At 39.7% G+C, this 19,515-nt stretch overlaps 1 protein-coding gene across 1 annotated transcript in view; it reads left to right on the forward strand.

The window, feature by feature from the left end:
• Positions 1–19,515, forward strand: part of glt1d1 (glycosyltransferase 1 domain containing 1) — a 74,265-nt gene that overhangs the window by 32,671 nt on the left and 22,079 nt on the right. Inside the window, exons 7-11 of the mRNA XM_072247960.1 lie at positions 6,880–6,975; positions 9,512–9,561; positions 15,675–15,718; positions 17,073–17,193; positions 17,532–17,630. Coding sequence (XP_072104061.1) covers positions 6,880–6,975; positions 9,512–9,561; positions 15,675–15,718; positions 17,073–17,193; positions 17,532–17,630 — 410 coding nt within the window. The remainder of the gene's footprint in view (positions 1–6,879; positions 6,976–9,511; positions 9,562–15,674; positions 15,719–17,072; positions 17,194–17,531; positions 17,631–19,515) is intronic.

The following is a 19,515-nucleotide window of genomic DNA, read 5'->3' on the forward strand; positions in this document are numbered from 1 at the left end:
GGATAGAGGGGAACAGGTGGATGTTATTTGGATTTCCAGAAGATGTTCAATAATATGTCACATAGAAGACATCCATAGGATAAGGATGCATAGAGTTGTGAGTGATGTATTAGTATGGATAAAGGATTGGTTAAATAACAGAAAGCAGAGAGTTGGGATACATGGGTGTTGCTGTAGTTGGCAATCAGTGGTAAACGGTGTGCCGCAGGGGTCGGTGCTGGACCTGTAACTGTTCGTGATACATATTAACGATCTGGAAGAGGGGACTGAGTGTAGTGTATCTGAGTTTGCTGATGATATTAAATTGAGTGGAAAAGCAATTTGTGCAGAAGATAGGGAGAGTCTGCAGAGAGATATAGGTAGGTTAAGTGAGTGAGCAAGTGTCTGGCAGATGGAGTATAATGTCGGTAAATGCAAGGTCATCCACTTTGGAAGGAAAAATGAAAGAACAGATATTATTTAAATGATAAATTACAGCATGCTGCTGTGCAGAGAAACTTGGGAGTGCTTGTGCACGAATCACAAAAGGTTGGTTTGCAGGTCCAGCAGGCTATTAAGAGGGCAAATGGAACGTTGCCCTTCATTGCTAGAGGGATTGAATTGAAGAGCAGGGAGGTTATGCTGCAACTGTACAGGGTACTAGTGAGGCTGCAGTTGGAGTACTGCGTGCAGTTCTGGTCTCCTTCCTGGAGAAAGGGTATATAGTACTGGCTTTTGAGGTGGTGCAGAGGTTCACCAGGTTGATTCCAGAGATGAGGGGGTTAGACTATGAGGAGAGATTGAGTCGCCTGGGATTGTACTTGCTGGAATTCAGAAGAATGAGAGGAGATCTTATAGAAATGTGTAAAATTATGAAAAGGGATAGATAAGATAGATGCAGGAAAGTTGTTTCCACTGGTAGCTGGACTAGAACTAGGGGACGTAGCCTCAAGATTCAGGGGAGTAGATTTAGAATGGAGATAAAGAGGAACTGCTTTTCCCAGAGAGTGGTGAATTTGTGGAATTGTCTGCCCATGAAGCAGTGGAGGCAACCTCAGTAAATACGAGGGGTGATTGATAAATTTGTGGCCTAAGGTAGAAGGAGTCAATTTTAGAAAACCTAGTACATTTATTTTTCAACATAGTTCCCTCCTACATGTAGTCCAGCTGTCATGGAACACACAGATCCCTTCTTTGTAGAAGTGGCCCACAGCAGGGGTGATTGATAACTTCATGGCCTAAGGTAGAAGAAGATGAGTTATTAACTTCAAACTTTCTGCATTATCACTCAAAGAGTTGAACTGCACGTGCATGTAACGAGCGCGTCTTGGATCTCCAGGTGGTCCACAGCAGGGGTGATTGATAAGTTTGTGGCTTTAGGCAGAAGGAGGTGAGTTATACATCTGTTGTTACATGCTCGTGCAGTTCAGCTCTTTGAGTGAAAATACAGAAAGTTTGGTTAATAACTCATCTCCTTCTACCTTAGGCCACAAACTTAGCAATCACCCCTCTTATATTTAAGACAAAGTTGGATAGATTTTTGCAGAGTAGGGGAATTAAGGGTTATGGAGGAAAAGGCAGGTAGGTGGAGATGGCCATGGCCAGATCAGCCATGATCTTACTGAATGGCGGAGCAGGCTTGATGCGTTAGATGGCCAGCTCCTGCTCCTATTTCTTATGTTCTTAAAAAATCAATTCCCTGTTAGAAATGAGGAGGAATAATGCATCTGTGGAATTAGTTGCCACAGGAGACCAGGTCACTGGGAGTACTTAAAGCAGAGGTTGATGGGTTCTTGATTAGTCAGCATATGAAAGGGTACAGGGAGAAGGCAGGAGAATGGGAAATGGATCAGCCAAAATGAAATGACAGAGCAAACTTAATGGGCCAAGTGGCCTAATTCTGCTCCCATGTCTTAAGGTCTTATTAAGCTTTGAGGGAAGGCAAAACAGAGGGTAGAACTTTTGACTTGCATGATTTTTCCAGTTTTAAATGCCTCCAAATATTAGACACATTTAAAAACTTTGCTGTAAATAATAAAATATGTTTTAAAATTTAATTAAAATACATCAAAACATTCATAAATGACAAATAATTAATTAAATTAAAATGATTTATAAAAGAACATTACTTCCTCATTCTCCAGAGGGAGAACTTCCATGAAAACGAATGGAATTTCTACTAGCTTGTCGCAGGATCTCAGAGGTGGTTTGTGTCATTTTCACAAACATGATACTGAATGTTATTTAATCCTTTAAATTTATTTTATCTTCTGATCAAGTGTTTTACTATCAGTAGTTTATAAAAATGTATGTTTGAAATTGAAACAAATGCCTCCACGCTATCTGTTTTGTTGCAGAGTACTTGCAATCAAATTCATTCTGTAATTGGAAGCTGGTGCATTTAAGGAAATTGCACACTTCAAAGCCAGGAGAATTTGGCTGAATTAGTATGAGATTAACAATCCTGTTTGCGTTTTTTGCCTGAAATAATGAGCTAAATGTTGAAATTTATATCTAGCCTGATCTATTGATTTTCTAAAATTATGGAATATTTTAGAACCAGAAGGTGAAAATGCATAAGCAAAAGAGATTCTACAGGTGTGGGAAATCCAAAGCAACACACACAAAATGCTGGAGGAACTCAGCAGGTCAGGCAGCATCTGTGGAAATGAACAAGCAGTCGACATTTCGAGCCAAGCCCTGAAGAAGGGTCTCAGCCTGAAATGTCGACTGTTTTGTTCACTTCCATGGATGCAGCCTGACCTGCTAAGTTCCTCCAGCCTTTTGTGTGTGTTGCAGTGTAAAAATGCTGACCAGTTCACTGCCATTTGTAAGAAACAAACATAGGTTAACATTTTGATTGTAAACTCATTCAAACATTTACCCATTTTTCCAAATCAAATTTATAAGTATCTGATCAATGGCAGTAGATAACAACATATTTATTTGGCCGTTGTTAAGATATCATCTCAAACTGACAGCAAGTATCAAATAGTTTGCTGTTTATTTTCAACAGAGGATTGAATTATTGAAGAAGTGGACTGTTTTGTTATCATTGTTGCTCTGCACAGATGTATCAACCTTACATACAGTCTGTTTTACTGCACCAAATGTAGGATTTTTCCAGCTACCTCTCACACCTTCCTAAGCCCTGAAAATACAAATTCAGTTTCCCACTGGTTTGCATTCCACTCTATAGGAAACAAAAAGAAGCAGAATGTGCATGAAGTATCCCCAATTAAGAGGAAGCAAATTAGAGAATGCTACAATACATCCTGGCTTTAAAACTTTTGCCAGTTTTATTTTAAATTACCCTACTAAAATGCTGATTTTTTTTTTCTCTTGTACAGTAGCTTCTGGTTAATTGGGATACATTGGAACCAGTGCATTTTGGCCCAGTTAAGTGGCTGCCCAATTAGTCGTAGTTTCATGGAAGTAATTTCAAAGATATAAAAAAGACAAGCCACTTTTAATTGAGAAACGGGTTAAGTACTTAAATGGAGTGCGGAACAAATTAGAATACTACCAATACTACTACAGTACTGTAAAACTGTGTATTAGTTCCTGATAGATATCAACAGAGAAATTCATCCAATGTACGCTGCAATGTTCTTTTGATTGACTGTAAATGAAAAAATCAGCACAGACACCTATTGCAGATAAAAGACTGCCTTCATACAATGATATTGATAATTGCATCCTCCAAAACTTCATTTTCAGTGTAATATCGGTCATACTGTCAGCAATCTACATTCCCCCCCCAGGCGGATGTGGAGTGTGCTCTGAACATACTGTATGCCAACATCAGTGAACTTGAGACCAGGTATCCGGAGGCTTTGCTCATTACAGCTGGGGACTTTAACCAGGCCAACCTCGGAAAGGCCCTGCCAAAGTTATACCAACATGTCTCCTGCCCCACTAGAAGCCCGAACATACTTGACCACTGCTACAGAGCGGTCAAGGATGTCCACCGTTCCGTCCCACGACCTCACTTCGGAAAATCGGACCATCAGGCGGTACTCCTCCTCCCGGCTTACAAACAGAAACTGAAGCGGGAGGTCACGGTGTCAAAAGTAGTGTCGCGTTGGACGGAGGAAACGGAGGAGGTCCTCCATGACTGCTTTGAATCAGTGGACTGGTTAGTATTCAAGGACTCGGCAGCTAAGCTCGATGAGTATGCCTCAGCTGTCACGGACTTTATTTGGAAATGCAGGGAGGACTGTGTGTCTCGCAAGACGATCCGGGTATTCCCTAACCGGAAACCTTGGATGAATTATGAGGTCAAGTCCCTTTTGAAGGCTAGGGCTACAGCTTTTAGGTCCGGGGATACCAGTCGATACACGGAATCCGGGTGTGAACTCCGGAAAGCCATTAAGGGCGCCAAGAGGCAATATCGAGCCAAGTTGGAAGCCCAGGCTAACCAAAGGGATGCCAGTAGACTATGGCAAGGTCTAAATGAGATCACTGGGCTCAAAGAAAAGACTGGGAATATCAATAACTGTGGTGCTTCTCTTCCTGACGAACTTAACGTATTCTACGCAAGATTCGAACAGAAGAGGAGTGTCCCGCTCCCTCCCGATGAACCAGACCTGGTGGCATCGAGATTCATCGTCATCGAGGAGGACATTAGAAGGGCCTTCCTGAAGATAAATCCAAGGAAGGCGACGGGCCCAGATGGCGTCTCGGGACGGGTTCTCCGGGCCTGTGCAAGTAAGCTAGCTGGAGTGTTTGCTGACATCTTCAACTGCTCCTTACCTTCAGTCTAAGATCCTCTCGTGTTTTAAGAAGGCAACGTTAATCCCAGTGCCGGAGAAGAGCAAGGTGGTATGCCTGAATGACTATCGACCTGTGGCTCTGACATCAATTGCTATGAAGTGCTTTGAGCGATTGGTTATGGCACACATCAACCACAGCCTACCAGTCAACCTCGATGCTTTTCAATTGGCCTACCAGAGCAACAGGTCGATGGCAGATGCCATCTCTCTGGCCCTACATTCCTCCTTAGAACACCTGGAGAATAAAGACACATACATAAGGCTCCTTTTCATTGACTACAGCTCTGCCTTTAATACCATCATTCCAAATAAACTGATTCCTAAGCTCCAGAACCTGGGCCTTAGCATTCAAATCTGCAGCTGGATCTTCAACTTCCTCACAGACAGGACCCAGGCTGTAAAAATAGGGGACAAGCTCTCCTCTACGATCACTCTGAGCACCGGTGCCCCACAAGGCTGTGTACTCAGCCCCCTGCTGTACTCACTGTACACCCATGACTGTGTAGCCAAGTTTCCATCGAACTCAATATATAAGTTTGCTGATGACACAACAATTGTAGGCCATATCTCGGGTAATGATGAGTTTGAGTACAGAGAGGAAATTAAGAACCTGGTGGCATGGTGCGAAGACAATAACCTATTTCTCAACGTCAGCAAGGCGAAGGAACTGGTTGTTGACTTCAGAAGGAGTAGTAGACTGCACGACCCAATTTACATCGGTGGTGCGCAAGTGGAACAGGTCAAAAGCTTTAAGTTCCTTGGGGTCAATATCACAAATGACCTGACTTGGTCCAACCAAGTAGAGTCCACTGCCAAGAAGGCCCACCAGCGCCTTTACTTCCTGAGAAAACTAAAGAAATTTGGCCTGTCCTCTTAAACCCTCACTAATTTTTATAGATGCACCGTAGAAAGCATTCTTCTAGGGTGCATCACAACCTGGTAATGGAAGTTGTCCTGTCCAAGACCGGAAGAAGCTGCAGAAGATCGTGAACATGGCGCAGCACATCACACAAACCAATCTTCCATCCTTGGACCCACTTTACACCGCACGCTGTCGGAGCAGTGTTGCCAGGATAATCAAGGACACGACCCACCCAGCCAACACACTTCTTGTCCCTCTTCCCTCCGGGAGAAGGCTCAGGAGCTTGAAGACTTGTATGGCCAGATTTGGAAACATCTTTCCAACTGTGATAAGACTGCTGAACGGATCTTGACCCAGATCTGGGCCGTACCCTCCAAATATCCGGACCTGCCTCTCGGTTTTTTTGTACTACCTTACTTTCCCTTTTTCTATTTTCTATTTATAATTTATAATTTAATTTTTTAATATTTACTATTGATTTGTAATCAAGGGAGCGGAAAGTGCAGAATCAAATATCGCTCTGATGATTGTACGTTCTAGTATCAATTGTTTGGCGACAATAAAGTACGTTTGTATATTAAAGTTGATTATTGTTACCTTCAAATTCTTTGTAGTTCCTAACTTACTTAAGTAGTGAAGTTGTTTCATTTTCACTCGCGGCCATTTCTGGCATCTCCAAGCCTCACTGCATGAGATCAATCTGTTCTGAATTGTCTTACTGCTTATTTCTTGGCAACAAAATCACTGCCTTTTGAACAGAAGCACATGCATCTGATGCCATTTAAAAGCTGTTCACTCAAGCGTGGTGTAGGATCTAACAGCCACACAGGTGCGTGTGACTAACACTTTTTAGAAACTGTTTGGCAACAGTCTCTTGTCCCAATTAAATGACATGGTGTCCCAAATAAACAAAAGGAATCCTGGCTATTTTCTCGATTAGTTATTGTTCTTTGAGTTCTCCCAAATTAGCAGCTGCCCTAATTAACCAGAAACCACTGTCAAATCTTGTAAAATTGTTTTTTATTCAAATAAATCTTCCAGTTATATTTCTAAAATCCATCCATACAGTTTTGTTGTACTGTATTTATGGAAGAATATATTCAGACTTAAATTGGGTTGCTTTCCTTTTAAAACTTACTACACCGATAAGATGAAAATGAAAGTATGACGCAAGTTACATTTCATAATGAGAGGGTTACTTGCTTTCATTTTTCTACTTTATATAGAAAATAGCTTTTTCTTTGCTGTTTATAATGATTACAGGGATTCAGTTCACGAGTAGTGACCCATACATCTTCCTTTTGGTGTGTGGACTTCGTCGAGTCAAAGATCCACTCTACTTGGTAGATGCTTTCTCAGGTAATCAATTCAGACTTTATTGCTCTTACATATTGATGATTCCCTGGACCTTATCATAGGAGCAATTTTAATTAAACTCTCAATTTGTGGCTGTGATCTCACTTTGGTAAACTTCATTTCTGAATGTTATTTGCCTACTTTGCAAGATTTGTTTTGCACATTGGGTGTTTGACAGTCTTTTTTTAATGGGTTCTTTTGTGTTTCTTTGTTTTGTGGCTGCCTGTAAGGAGACAAATCTCAAGGTTGTGTATAGTATACATACTTTGATAATAAATGTACTTTGAATTTGCCTTCCCGTTATAAGTATTGTGCTCCAAGTTGTTGATCATTTCATTAATGGTTTTTGCTGATTGGAGCTATTACTTTGAAGAAGTGTAACTAGCATCTTAAAAAAATGACACGTCTTTGCATACAAATTATTTAATACAGGCAAGGGTTGATGACACAGAATGATACGTTTCATTCCTGCAACTTATTGATGTCTCCTGCAGATTTTATATGCATATATTGCAGGATGAGGTTTTTTAAATTAAATAAATACTAGAATAAAAAAAGCTTTCTGACAAAGCATTAACCATATTTCATCAGTAATATACTAGTGATGAAAAATTCTGTCTTTTCAAACTAGACATTCCTTCTGTGAAGAACATATAAGGTATGCAATTAATGGCTTGGAAGCATTTTATTAGCCAACAGTTTAAATTTATACTACAATGTAGTAGATGCTATAGCACTTAATAAATCATAAAATTGTACAACACTGAATAGGCCAATTTGTGTAATAGATCTCTTCTGATATTTGTCCTTCATCGATTTATCTTTCTTTTTTTTAAATTCAAGCTTCCAATTATCCATCCACATTACTAATACTCCTTCTGGTAATGAGTTTCACATTTAAACCATTCTCACTGGATAAAACAAAATCACCTGAATTCCTTATTACATTTAATCGTGAGTCTCTTCTATTTTTCTAATTTTAAATATGGGAAGATCTCACATTAATTTATATGGGTCTCTATTAGATTCACTGGTAGAAGCTTTTTGATCATATGAATGAAAAGAAGAACTTGGATATCTGAAGTAACAAAGATTTGTCAATGCAGCCTTTTGTTTTAGTTAATTGAGCATTAGTAGATGGAAAACATTCTATCCTGACGAAGGGTCTCGGCCCGAAATGTCTCTTCCTAGAGATGCTGCCTGGCCTGCTGCGTTCATCAGCAACTTTGATGAGTGTTGCTATCCTGCTGATGCTCAGTTAACTAACAACAATTTGACTTAAAAACACCACATCTTCAAAAAAACAATGTTTGTTATGTGACTTACCAATCTTTCTGGTCAACCTCAAGAATTAATACCTTTCAAATCATTCAAGTATCTATCTAATCCCATCTTAATTTTTCCTATCAACCTCCATTATTTCTTTAGATATTTCCAGTTCACTAACTGTATTCTGTGCAGTGTAATGCTGTTTAAATTGCTCATACTCAACCATATAAGATTGTGTAATGCACTGATTTAAGATTCTTTTTTCTGCTATGCTGTAGGTATTTTAACTTAGCAGTTCTGTAAGAGCAATCTGTTCTGCTCTTAGCCTGTTTGGGTTTGAGCTGAGATGAGGGGCTTTGTTGTTCAATTTAGGAATGTGGTGTCAGCCAATCAGGATGGTGGAATTGGGAAAAGGTTCTAGAAAACACTGAGTAGAGAAGTTTTGTGAGGGACACTGGTGTGGGTCAAGGCTTTTGGCAGGAGTTGGCAGTAACCAGGAGGAAAGACGGCTGAGGATGCTGTCCCTGTTGCACAAGGTGCTTTTTGAAGATGAATGGCTTCAAGGCCTGTGGGAGAGCCCGTTTGTTTGAGATAGATTTCGAGCAACATTCAGAAGGGGTGTGTGCTTTTACACAAAACAAGGGTCTAGTGCCAGACAGCTTCAAGATCAGTTCCAACTTATGTGCGCATTTGACTGTTTAATTATAATGGGCCCTTTTTGTATTTTTCTTCCTTTTCTTTAATAACTCTTTGGTTAAGTTAACGTTCATAAATACTTCCCTTATAATTGTATGTAGTGTATGATCTGTTATTTCTTGCTGATGGGCGATTGCAGGGGGCAGTAAATCACACAGCATTCACACAAATTGGGGTTTGGGTGGGCGAGACATCCCAAGCTCACAGGTTTGGTGGGACCAGAGTAGTATACACCCTAGACATACAGGAGCCTGAGAAAGGTGGGTTTCTCACCACGAAGTCCAGTGGCTGTTAGCGCAGGACAACGACCCGCATTTCCAGAGACATCCAGTAAAAAGGGGTTGCAATTGTATTTATGATCCATGATTCTACAGTTGATAGCAGATTTGGAGTTATTATTGGGGTTTACTTCCAATATAAAATGAAGTTGTTTTCTTTTGATAGGAATTCAATACCTTTGAAATATGAGGGAAAATCTGTAGTAAATCATCCCTGTTAAATTGAAAAGTATTATATTATTGACGTTCATTGTTGCATTTCAGGTCATTAAAATATTCTTTATCTTGTTTTCTAGCTTGGCATGAAAGGGAACCATGTGTTTATTTGATTATTATTGGACCTGAGGTAAGTAATTGTTTTTAGGTATTAAAAATACAAAATGCCAGAAATAACTAGTTGGTCAGGTGGCATTTGTGAAGAGGGAGACCAGATAACGAGCCATATTTTAAACAAGAGATTCTGCAGATGCTGGAAATCTTGAGCAACACACAGAAAATGCTGGAGGAACTCAGCAAGTCAGGCAGTATCTATGGAGGCGAATAAACAGTCAACGTTCCAGGTGGACACCCTCCATCAGGACTGGAAACAAAGGAGGGAAATTCCAGAATAAGAAGGCGGAGGGGAAGAAGTACAAGCTGGCAGGTGAAGGGTGAGACCAGCTGAGGGAAAAGGTGGTTGGGTCGGGGAGGGAGGGTTAAGTTACAAGCTGGGAGGTGAAGGGTGAAAGCACTAAAGTAGGAGCAATCTGACAGGAGTGGACATTGGACCATAGCAGAAAGAAACCATATTTTGCTGAACTACACTCATCTAGACCAAATATAGAATGGCCATTTTCATTTGCCTTAAAGCATCCAGGACTCCTGGGAAGTGGCCACTGCAATGGCAGAACTCCTGGCAATTGATCAATTTGGTTCCATCCAAACCTGCTGTGAAAGATCTGACAAGATCACAAGACAAAGGAGGAGAAGTAGGCCATTCGGCCCATCGAGTCTGCTCTGCCACTCCATGAGCCATCTAGTTCCAATTTCTGGCTTTTTCCCCATATTCCTTGATATACCCTGACTAATTAGATACCTATCAATCTCCTCCTTAAACACCCTCAATGATCGGGCCTCCACAGCTGTATGTGGCAACGAATTCCATAAATCCACGACCCTCTGGTTAAAAAAATTTCTCACAATTGTTCAAGTCCCAGTTCAGCTTTAATAGCTATAAAAATAATAAGCAATCTGTCAGTGCTTTTGCATATCTCTGACATTGTGACATTTCAAACCTATCAAAATTAAATGTTTATTTAAGAAAGTCAAAGCAAACTCCCAGTCGCATGCCATTTCAGCTCCCCTTCCCTGTGCCACACTGACCTGCTTGTACTCAGCCTTCTTTGTCGTCAGAGTGAGACCAAACACAAGGTAATAGAACAGTACTTCATGTACCACCTGGATAATCTCCAGCCCAATGATGTGAACATTGAATTTTTCCATTTCAGGTAGTCCAGATAATGTTCCTTTCTCTCTGATCCACTAAATTGTCTCAACCCCACTTCTTTCTAAACACGTTGTCCTAGATCTCCATTTCCCAGTTACTTTTTCCTCTCCACCTGGTTTCATCTGCCCGTTATCACTCCCTTATCAGATTCCAGAATCTGCAACCCTTTGCTGTCTCTACTTGTCACCTTCCATCTGGTTCCACCTAGCATCCGCCAGCTCCTGCCTCTCTCCTCCCCTCATCCCTTCATACACTTTCAGTTTTGAGAGTTTTCACTAAAACTAACTACCCGTCTCTAGATGCTGCTAGAGCTGTTGACTTCCTCCAGCAATACATATCTTGTGCTAGATCCCAGAAGCTGCAATCTCTTCTGTTTTTTTTCTGTAGTAGACTTTCCCTTTACTTTCAAACTTGTAACTGTAAAACCTGCATTAAATTCAGTAGGGTATTAGATCTGTAATATATTAGTGCTGTGAGAAATCTGGCTGAGTGGTGGTATAAACAACAACCTCTCGCTCAGTGTCAGTAAGACCAAGGAACTGATTGTTGACCTCAGGAGGAGGGAACTGGTGGTCCATGGCCAGTTCTTATCGGGGGATCAGAGAGGGAGAGGGTCAGCCATGGTAAATTCCTCGGTGTTATCATTTCACAGGGTTTGCCCTGGGCCCAACACGTAAGTGCGATTACGAAGAAAGCACGGCAGTGCCTCTACTTCCTTAGGAGTTTGCAAAGTTTCAGCATGACATCTAAAACTTTGACCAACTCCTTCTGTATAGATGTGCGGTGGAGAGTGTATCAACCAGCTGCATCACAGCCTGGTATGAAAACACCAATGCCCTTGAACAGAAAATCCTACAAAAAGCAGTGGTATCAGTCCAGTCAATCATGGGTAAAGCACTCCCCACCACTGAGCACATCTGTACAAAGCACAGAGGCAGGAAAGTAGCATCTATCAACAAGAACCCCCACCACCCAGGTCATGCTGTCTTCTCACTGCTGCCATCAGAAAGAAGGTACAGGAGCCTCAAGACCCACACCCCCAGTTTCAATAACAGTTATTACCCCTCAACCATCAGGCTCTTGAACCAGTGAAGATAATTTCACTCAATTTCCCTTGCCCCATCACTGAATTGTCCCTACAATCTGTGGACTCACTTTCAATGACTCTTCATCTCGTTCTTGATATTTATTGCTTATTTATTTTTTATTATTATTTTTATTTTTTATTTGAACAGTTTGTTGTCTTTTGTACGCAGGTTGTTTGTCCGTCCAGTTGGGAGAGGTTTTTCATTGATTCTATTAGGTTTCTTGGATTTACTGTGTATGCCCACAGGAAAATGAATCTCAGAGGCACATATATGTACTTTCATAATAAATTTACTTTGAACTCAGCCAGAGTGCCCTCTAGCTGATGAATTTGCATTGAACCTGTCAGGAAATCAGGTTCTACTTTTGACAGTATGTGGCAGAAGTCCCACAGACAAGCAAATTCCGATAGAACAACCGGAATTCAGCAGCATGCCTAGCTCAATATTTTAAGTTGAGGATTAGTTGAAAGTAATTAACCAGAAATACTAACTCTCTTACCTCAGAGATACTTCCTGATATACCGAATATTTCTAGCATTTTATTTATTTTAGATTTACCGATCTACAGTAGATTGCTTTTGTGGATCGTTCTTGAGTTTCAGTGTTTCAAACTTTTTGTACACAGAAATGATACTTTATCACTGTACATATTAATCATCTACACAATTGGCAGGAAACTACACAATTATCAAGTGCTGTATCCTAACTGCTGTATATATTACAATTATGCGTTACAACCTCTTGTTAGGTTGGCTTATGAAAGTACAAAATATTTTGTTTCATTCTTAAGTCTACCATGCTTTCCTGCATTTAGACTGGGCATGTGTTCCTGGTTTTCATGATGCTTGAGGAATGATGAGAGTTGGGGAGAGGGAATAATTGAAAGTTGAAATGAATAATGGAAGATGTCTAGACCACATTTCAGAAAGAAGAGGCAAGGCAGTTGAAATACCAGCCTAGACAAGGAGTTAATTTTTGAGCAAATCTTTCCTTGAATTGGTAATTTTGAGAGCTAAATATCCTTGTTAATTTGGTTTACATGTGCAAGTTGGGCTACATTTCAGCAGATGGTCCTGTCTCAACAGATTGCTAAACAATCTAATGTGTTTTCTTTGTTAATGACTTTGATATTGTCGATAAGTCTCTCTGGCTCTCTGCCATGTAGGAGGCGTGCACTTGCATTACAGATTTGTGTTCTGAGCTGCAATTAATTTTATATGTATACAAGTATTTTTATACCTCATTTTCTTATGCACAGACATAATAATAAGTAATATAAGTTCAATGAAGACACCAGCATGATGGTATTGAGATAAATGACCAGTCATGATTATATTGAATTGCAGAGCAAACTGAAAGCCAACTCTTGCTCTACTTTCTCATTAACAAAATTTTATTTTGTATTTGCCACACTTAGTAAGTATTTTGGTAACATCTGTACCCCTGTAGGAGGAACTGTGAGGAAATCACTTCCTTCAGTTCGAAAAACATTCCAATCAGAAAAGGCGTCCTTCCACCACTAAACTTTGCTTCCTGGCTGCAAGATACTTCTGGTTCCAATTATCCGGCTCGCCTTGGATTCCGCCTTCTGGATCAGTCTACCATGCGGGACTATGTCCAATGCCTCTGTATGACTAATATGTACTACCCTGACCTCATCAATAGTAGTTGCAACCTGAAACATAATTAAATCAAATTTATGAGGTAGGATTTCCAAATGTACATAAATGCTATTCTTTAGGATTTTGTCCAGTAGTTTCGTCAGTGCTAATGAATGACTCTCTGGCCTGTGATTTCCTGGCTCATCCCTCCTGCCCTTCTTGAATAAAGTATAAACATTATTCGTTCTGCAGCTTTTTGAAAGCTCACCCAGCGATAATGCAAGAATCGCATCCAGGGCCCCAGCCATTTCCTCCCTTGCTTCCTATAGCAACCCGAGGTAGATCTCGTTTGGTCCTTGGGATTTATCATTCTTTGTGTCCCATGATATCTAACCACCTCTCCCTTCTTAATACAAGCTTGCTCCAAATTATCCACATACCCCTCCTTGAACTCCCTACTTTCAATGTGCTGCTGTTCAATAATGGTGAGAAGTATTAATTCAGGATCTTGTCCACATCATTGGCTCCACATATTGATTGTTTCTTTAGTCCCTAAGGGAACCAACGCTTTCTCTGGCTACCAGCATGCTCCTAGTATACTTAGGATATCTTAGGATTCCCCTCAACCATTCTTATCAAGGATATTTTATGGCCCCTTTGCCCTCTTAATTTCTTTACTACATATTGTATTCCTCAAAAAGACTTCCTCTGTACCAGTCCTCTAAACCTGCCATATGTTTCCTTTATTTTCCTGATCAGCCTTCAAAATCCTTTGTCATCCAAGGTTCCCTAACCTTGCCATTTTTGCCTTTTATCCTTGTTGAAATATGTTGGCCCTGAATTCCCAGTAACACCTTCTAAAAGACTCCAACTTGTTAGCTGTAATTTAAGTATGAGCTGGTACTACCTTACTTGCATTTCAGTGTTCTGATCATTGTGCATACATGAAAACTATGGTAACTTTGCAGAGAAGGCACCCAAAATAGCTGAACACTGGAATGTGCAGCAATCTCTGTAGATGGAAGTTGTACAGATCTTGATAGAAACTTGAAGATTTGCCTATAAACCCTCCCCCAATACAGCCTTCCAGCTGGATGGCAATGGCAAGATGCATTCAAGTTCTAGTCTTTTGTCTTTTTAAAGGAAATAATCTCAGCCTTATCAATTGCAGGCCCATTATAGTCGTATGTAGTTCCCAAGGAGAATGAGTATTTCTATAAGCCAGGGTTCTGGTACTTATCAGTAGTTGTAGACATTACTGAGCTCCATTATGTTGCTATCACAAAGTAGTATTCTCACAATTATGATTACTTAAATTGTGAAAAATGTGTAAAAAAAAAAAAAAATCTCAAACACGAGGAAAACTGCAGATGCTGGAATTTCAAGCACCACACATAAAAGTTGCTGGTGAACGCAGCAGGCCAGGCAGCATCTCTAGGAAGAGGTACAGTCGACATTATATTCCGTCTGGGTAGCCTGCAACCTGATGGCATGGACATTGACTTCTCAAACTTCCGCTAATGCCCCACTTCCCCCTCGTACCCCATCAGTTATTTATTTATATACACACATTCTTTTTCTCTCTCTCCTTTTTCTCCCTCTGTCCCCCTCACTATACCCCTTGCCCATCCTCTGGGCTTTTCCCCCCTCCCCCTTTTCTTTCTCCCTAGGCCTCCTGTCCCATGATCCCCTCATACCCCTTTTGCCAATCAACTGTCCAGCTCTTGGCTCCATCCCTCCCCCTCCTGTCTTCTCCTATCATTTTGGATTTCCCCCTCCCACTCCCACTTTCAAATCTCTTACTAACTCTTCCTTCAGTTAGTCCTGACGAAGGGTCTCGGCCGGAAACGTCAACTGTACCTCTTCCTAAAAATATCTGCCATTTCCCACAAGACTAAAGCCCAGATTGACTCATTGTCATCTTTATCATGAATGCAGGAAATCGTCATTTGTTTTTTTTTCCGCAAATATTTTGAAAGAAGAAGTGCTTGCACTTGTGCCTGCCATTCTGATTTACTGAACAAACAGCAAATTGCTTACAAGTTGAAGTGCTTTGTAAGCAAATACTGCAGCCAATTCATAGTGCAGCTGACTCCTAAAGAGCTTATGAGATGAATAGCCATTGATTGAGGGGAAAGTGCTCTGTTGCAAAGACAATATTTGGTAAATGTATAATTTCAAAATTGCTAAGGGTATTGAGTACTTGAACAAAATAAATCCTCTTATGATATATTTTAAACAGAAATATAACTTTTATCTGATAATCATTGATCTTGCTTCTTAGGCTGATGCAGTGTTTTCACAACAAGTGAAGGCTAAGGTCAAGGGGTAAGCTAGTTTTCTTTTAAGCTGTTTGATATAATAATCCATGCTTTTATGAAGTACTATTTATTATTATTTTTCATATGAATTTTGTGTTTTTTTCCTCCAAGAGCCCATATTGATATAATCCCAATTGATTGTAGAATGATACTTTGTGAGGGAATGTGTTGAATTAAGAGTTTTGAGAGTTTCAGCAGCACACAACCTTAGTGATAGCTTCTTCTGGGAATTGATTTGATTCCATCTGTGTCTAAAAGATTAAAACCTCTCTGCTGCTGTTGTTGATTCTTTTGATTCTGACATCCCTGAATATTAAACTAAGAAATGAAGAAAATCACACTGATACAGCAAGTTTCTCTCTTAGATCATTCAGAGGAGCATAGTATAAAGAGGTTCACTCCGGTTCTTGCTTGTATTACACCTGAGCTCAGTCACAGAATCTCGGTGCAGCATAGGTTGATAGAAAGTTTCTATCAGTTTTACCCTAGACGTTTTATAATCTCAAATACTTCTTTGAGATGCCTTCTCAATATCTCCTGTTACAAGAAGAACAACTTAAGCTAATTCCGTCCATTCTTCTGGCTAAATACCCCTACCCTCATCCCCCACCCCGCAGTTATGGAACATATATCATAGGACATTACAGCACAATACAGGCCCCTTTGCCCAAGATATCGTGCCAGCCTTTTAACCTGCTCCAAGATCAGTCTAACACTCTGTTATGCCTTCACAATGTTCCTAAAAATGTGTTGTCCAGAATAGAGACGGTTTTCTAGTTATGATCGGACTATAAACGTTCTTGATTCCTTGATATTCTGTGCCTCATTTTATACGACCAAGATCTTATGCAGATTGTTGAAAATGAGTGTCATTTCTCATTTTTTGACTTAATAAATCAAAAGGGACAAAAACTTACAAAGTTAAAAAATAAACTATGAAATTCAGTTTAATTAACTTTAAAAATATTTTGTTAACTTTTAATATTTATGTTCACTCAAAGCATGTGATGTTATAAGGACTGTACTTAACTCAATTTCCACTACAGAAAATCTTCCCTACCAAATGCAATAAGCATATACAACAGTTCATCTCTATGCGACAGGAGAACACACATTGTAGTACGGTACCATAGTATCTGTTTTATTATTTCATATACTATTATTGCGCAGTATTGCAGATTATTGCACATTGGGAAATTGTTATGTATATTATTCTGTACTTTTATTCGTTAATATTATACTTATTATTGTGTAGTGTGTTTTTAAATGTTGCTGCTGTAATGAAATAATTTCCCACTCAGACTCAAAGTACTTATTACTGTTATTATTATTATTATTATAAATTTTCTGTTATTTTGTAGTGCTCACGGGGTCTATCTAGTTTCAGAAAAACCCCAGATTGAACTGCATGCTGCCATGAGGGATTCCTTTGCTGTAGTAAACAGCTCCATCTCTGAAGGGATGTCTGCTACAATTCTAGAGGTATGTTATTTGCAAGATCCTTTCTGAACAATTTTATTTTTTTTAAATTGCACATATAACTCAAATGGTTTGCTTTTCTAACTGTTCAGTTGTAATGTCAGCAGAGATATACTCTAGCATTACCTGTGGTTTTACAATATAGAAGAGAATCAAATTAACTATTGTGCTGAGCTGAATCATCGACAATGATCACTAATTCACACATCACCAAGAAGACAGCTTGTTTTGATGTGTAATCATTTAGGGATTAATTTGGCATGATTAGAAAAAAAATATTTTTATTTGATTGAGAATGACACTTTTTTTTCTTTTTTATTGAACTGCTTGGGTACCTATAGGCAATGGACCTTGAAGTTCCAGTGCTGGCTAGGAATATACCTGGCAACAGAGCAATAGTAAAACATGAACACACAGGCCTTCTCTACGCTCATCCACAGGTGAGTCATAAACATTAGAAACTGGACAAGAGGAATCTTATTTTCAAATTATAGCTCCACAACTTGTTTTGAATGGCTCACCTATGAACAAGAATCCAGCCATTATGTTCTACTATGTGATACCAGCCAGATCAGAACCAAATTAAGAGGTAGTTTCACACTCGTGATAAAGGATGGGGCTTGTGGGAGTTAGTGATGCATTTGATAATACTTTTCTTAATGAAAAAGTATAATATTGCTGCTTGAAAAGGTTAGAGATAGATTTTTTTTCAATGAAATCTGCAATTACATTCATTCTGTCTTTATAGATTTTGTATAGGATTGTCATCATGTCACCTGCTGTCTGTATAGGCATGGTATTAGTAGTTTAATTAATGCACATTAAATATTAAATATTTTTATTCTGTGTTTTTGAAAGTGATACAAGTAACTTTAACAAATGGTAAAGAGCTGAGGAGCAACTTTTCGTTTTGCAAGTCCCTAGTTCCCTAAATGTGGCAGCGCAGGTAAATGAAGCGGTGAGGAAGGAGTACAAGATATAGGCCTTCATTCGTCAGGGGATAGAATAAAAGAACATGGAAGTCGTGGTACAGTTTGGTTGGTCCACAGCTGAAATATTGTGTGTATTTCTCATTGCTACACTACAGGAAGGACATGAATGCTTTGTGATTTCTGGAGGTGAAGACTGGGTGGGTGTGGGGTAGTCTAACAAAGGTTTGTAGCATTATAGAGTGGAGAGTGAAAAACTTTCTCAATATGGAAACATTTAAAGCCAGAGGGAAAAGGTCTAAGCTGGAGAGTAAGAAGGTAAGAGGGGATTTGAGGAAGTGTATTTTCACCAGAAAGTACTTACATTCTGGAAAATGCTGCACGAGAAGCTGGTCAAGGCAGGTACTCTCACAACATCTTAGACAAAAGTATCTGGATGAGTTGTTCAGTTGCCGAGGTATGGTAGACTACAGACCAAGTACTGGTAAATGGGATTAGCTGGATACCTGATGATCAGCATGGATTTTTTTGTGTGACTGTATTTTACTGCCATCTTATACATTCTATATGTGCCTTGTATTGTGAATGACTGGTACTGTGTTTTACAAGTTGGCCCCAGAGTAATGCTGTTTCATCTGGCTGTGTTCATTGGTATTCATGTATAGTTGAATAACAATCAAACTTGACTTTCAACTTCGATATGGTGGACTGGAGGACCTATTTATCTGCTGTTTGACTCTGAGCTGTGGTTTTAGAAAAGTGCATTAGAAGATATAACAGTAAACAAGCAAAGTCTGACTTTCAGTGAACTAAACATGGCTGCAATCCCTTGTGAATCCGACAGAGAAACATACTACAATACCAGCAAAAGGAATATTAAAGATACCACTCAGACTGATTAGAAAGGCTTTTAATATTGCCAAAAAGGAGAGAGAAGATATGAAAATTCAACAAAGACGGACAGGAACATCGGTAAGGAATGAGAAGCTAGAATATGGGAGTATTCTACTGCTTCAAATTAAAATAGAATAAAGGAAAAGACAGTATAGTTAATGTGAATCCCATCAAGACTGAAGCAGGGAGAATTATTGTATATTGAGGCATAAGGAAGTGACGGAGGAATGAAGCATTTTGTGTTGACCTTCATGGAAGAAGATAGAAAAATGTTGGTTACATAATTATCATCCAACATTCACCTGTCCCTGTCTCCCAAGTTCACCCTTCCCCCTCCTACCGGGTTCGATCTGCCATCGTCCTTCACCATTCCTCAATCCACCAATCATCTGTCTCACCACTCCCACTCTCTTTTTAATACCAGCTAACTCCTCTCTTCACGCTCAGTCCTGAACCAGGGTTTCAAGCCAAAATGTCAGCAGTTCCTTTCCCACTATAGATG

This window comes from Mobula birostris, chromosome 31, assembly GCF_030028105.1.
Source record: "Mobula birostris isolate sMobBir1 chromosome 31, sMobBir1.hap1, whole genome shotgun sequence".
NCBI classification, from domain to species: Eukaryota; Metazoa; Chordata; class Chondrichthyes; order Myliobatiformes; family Myliobatidae; genus Mobula; species Mobula birostris.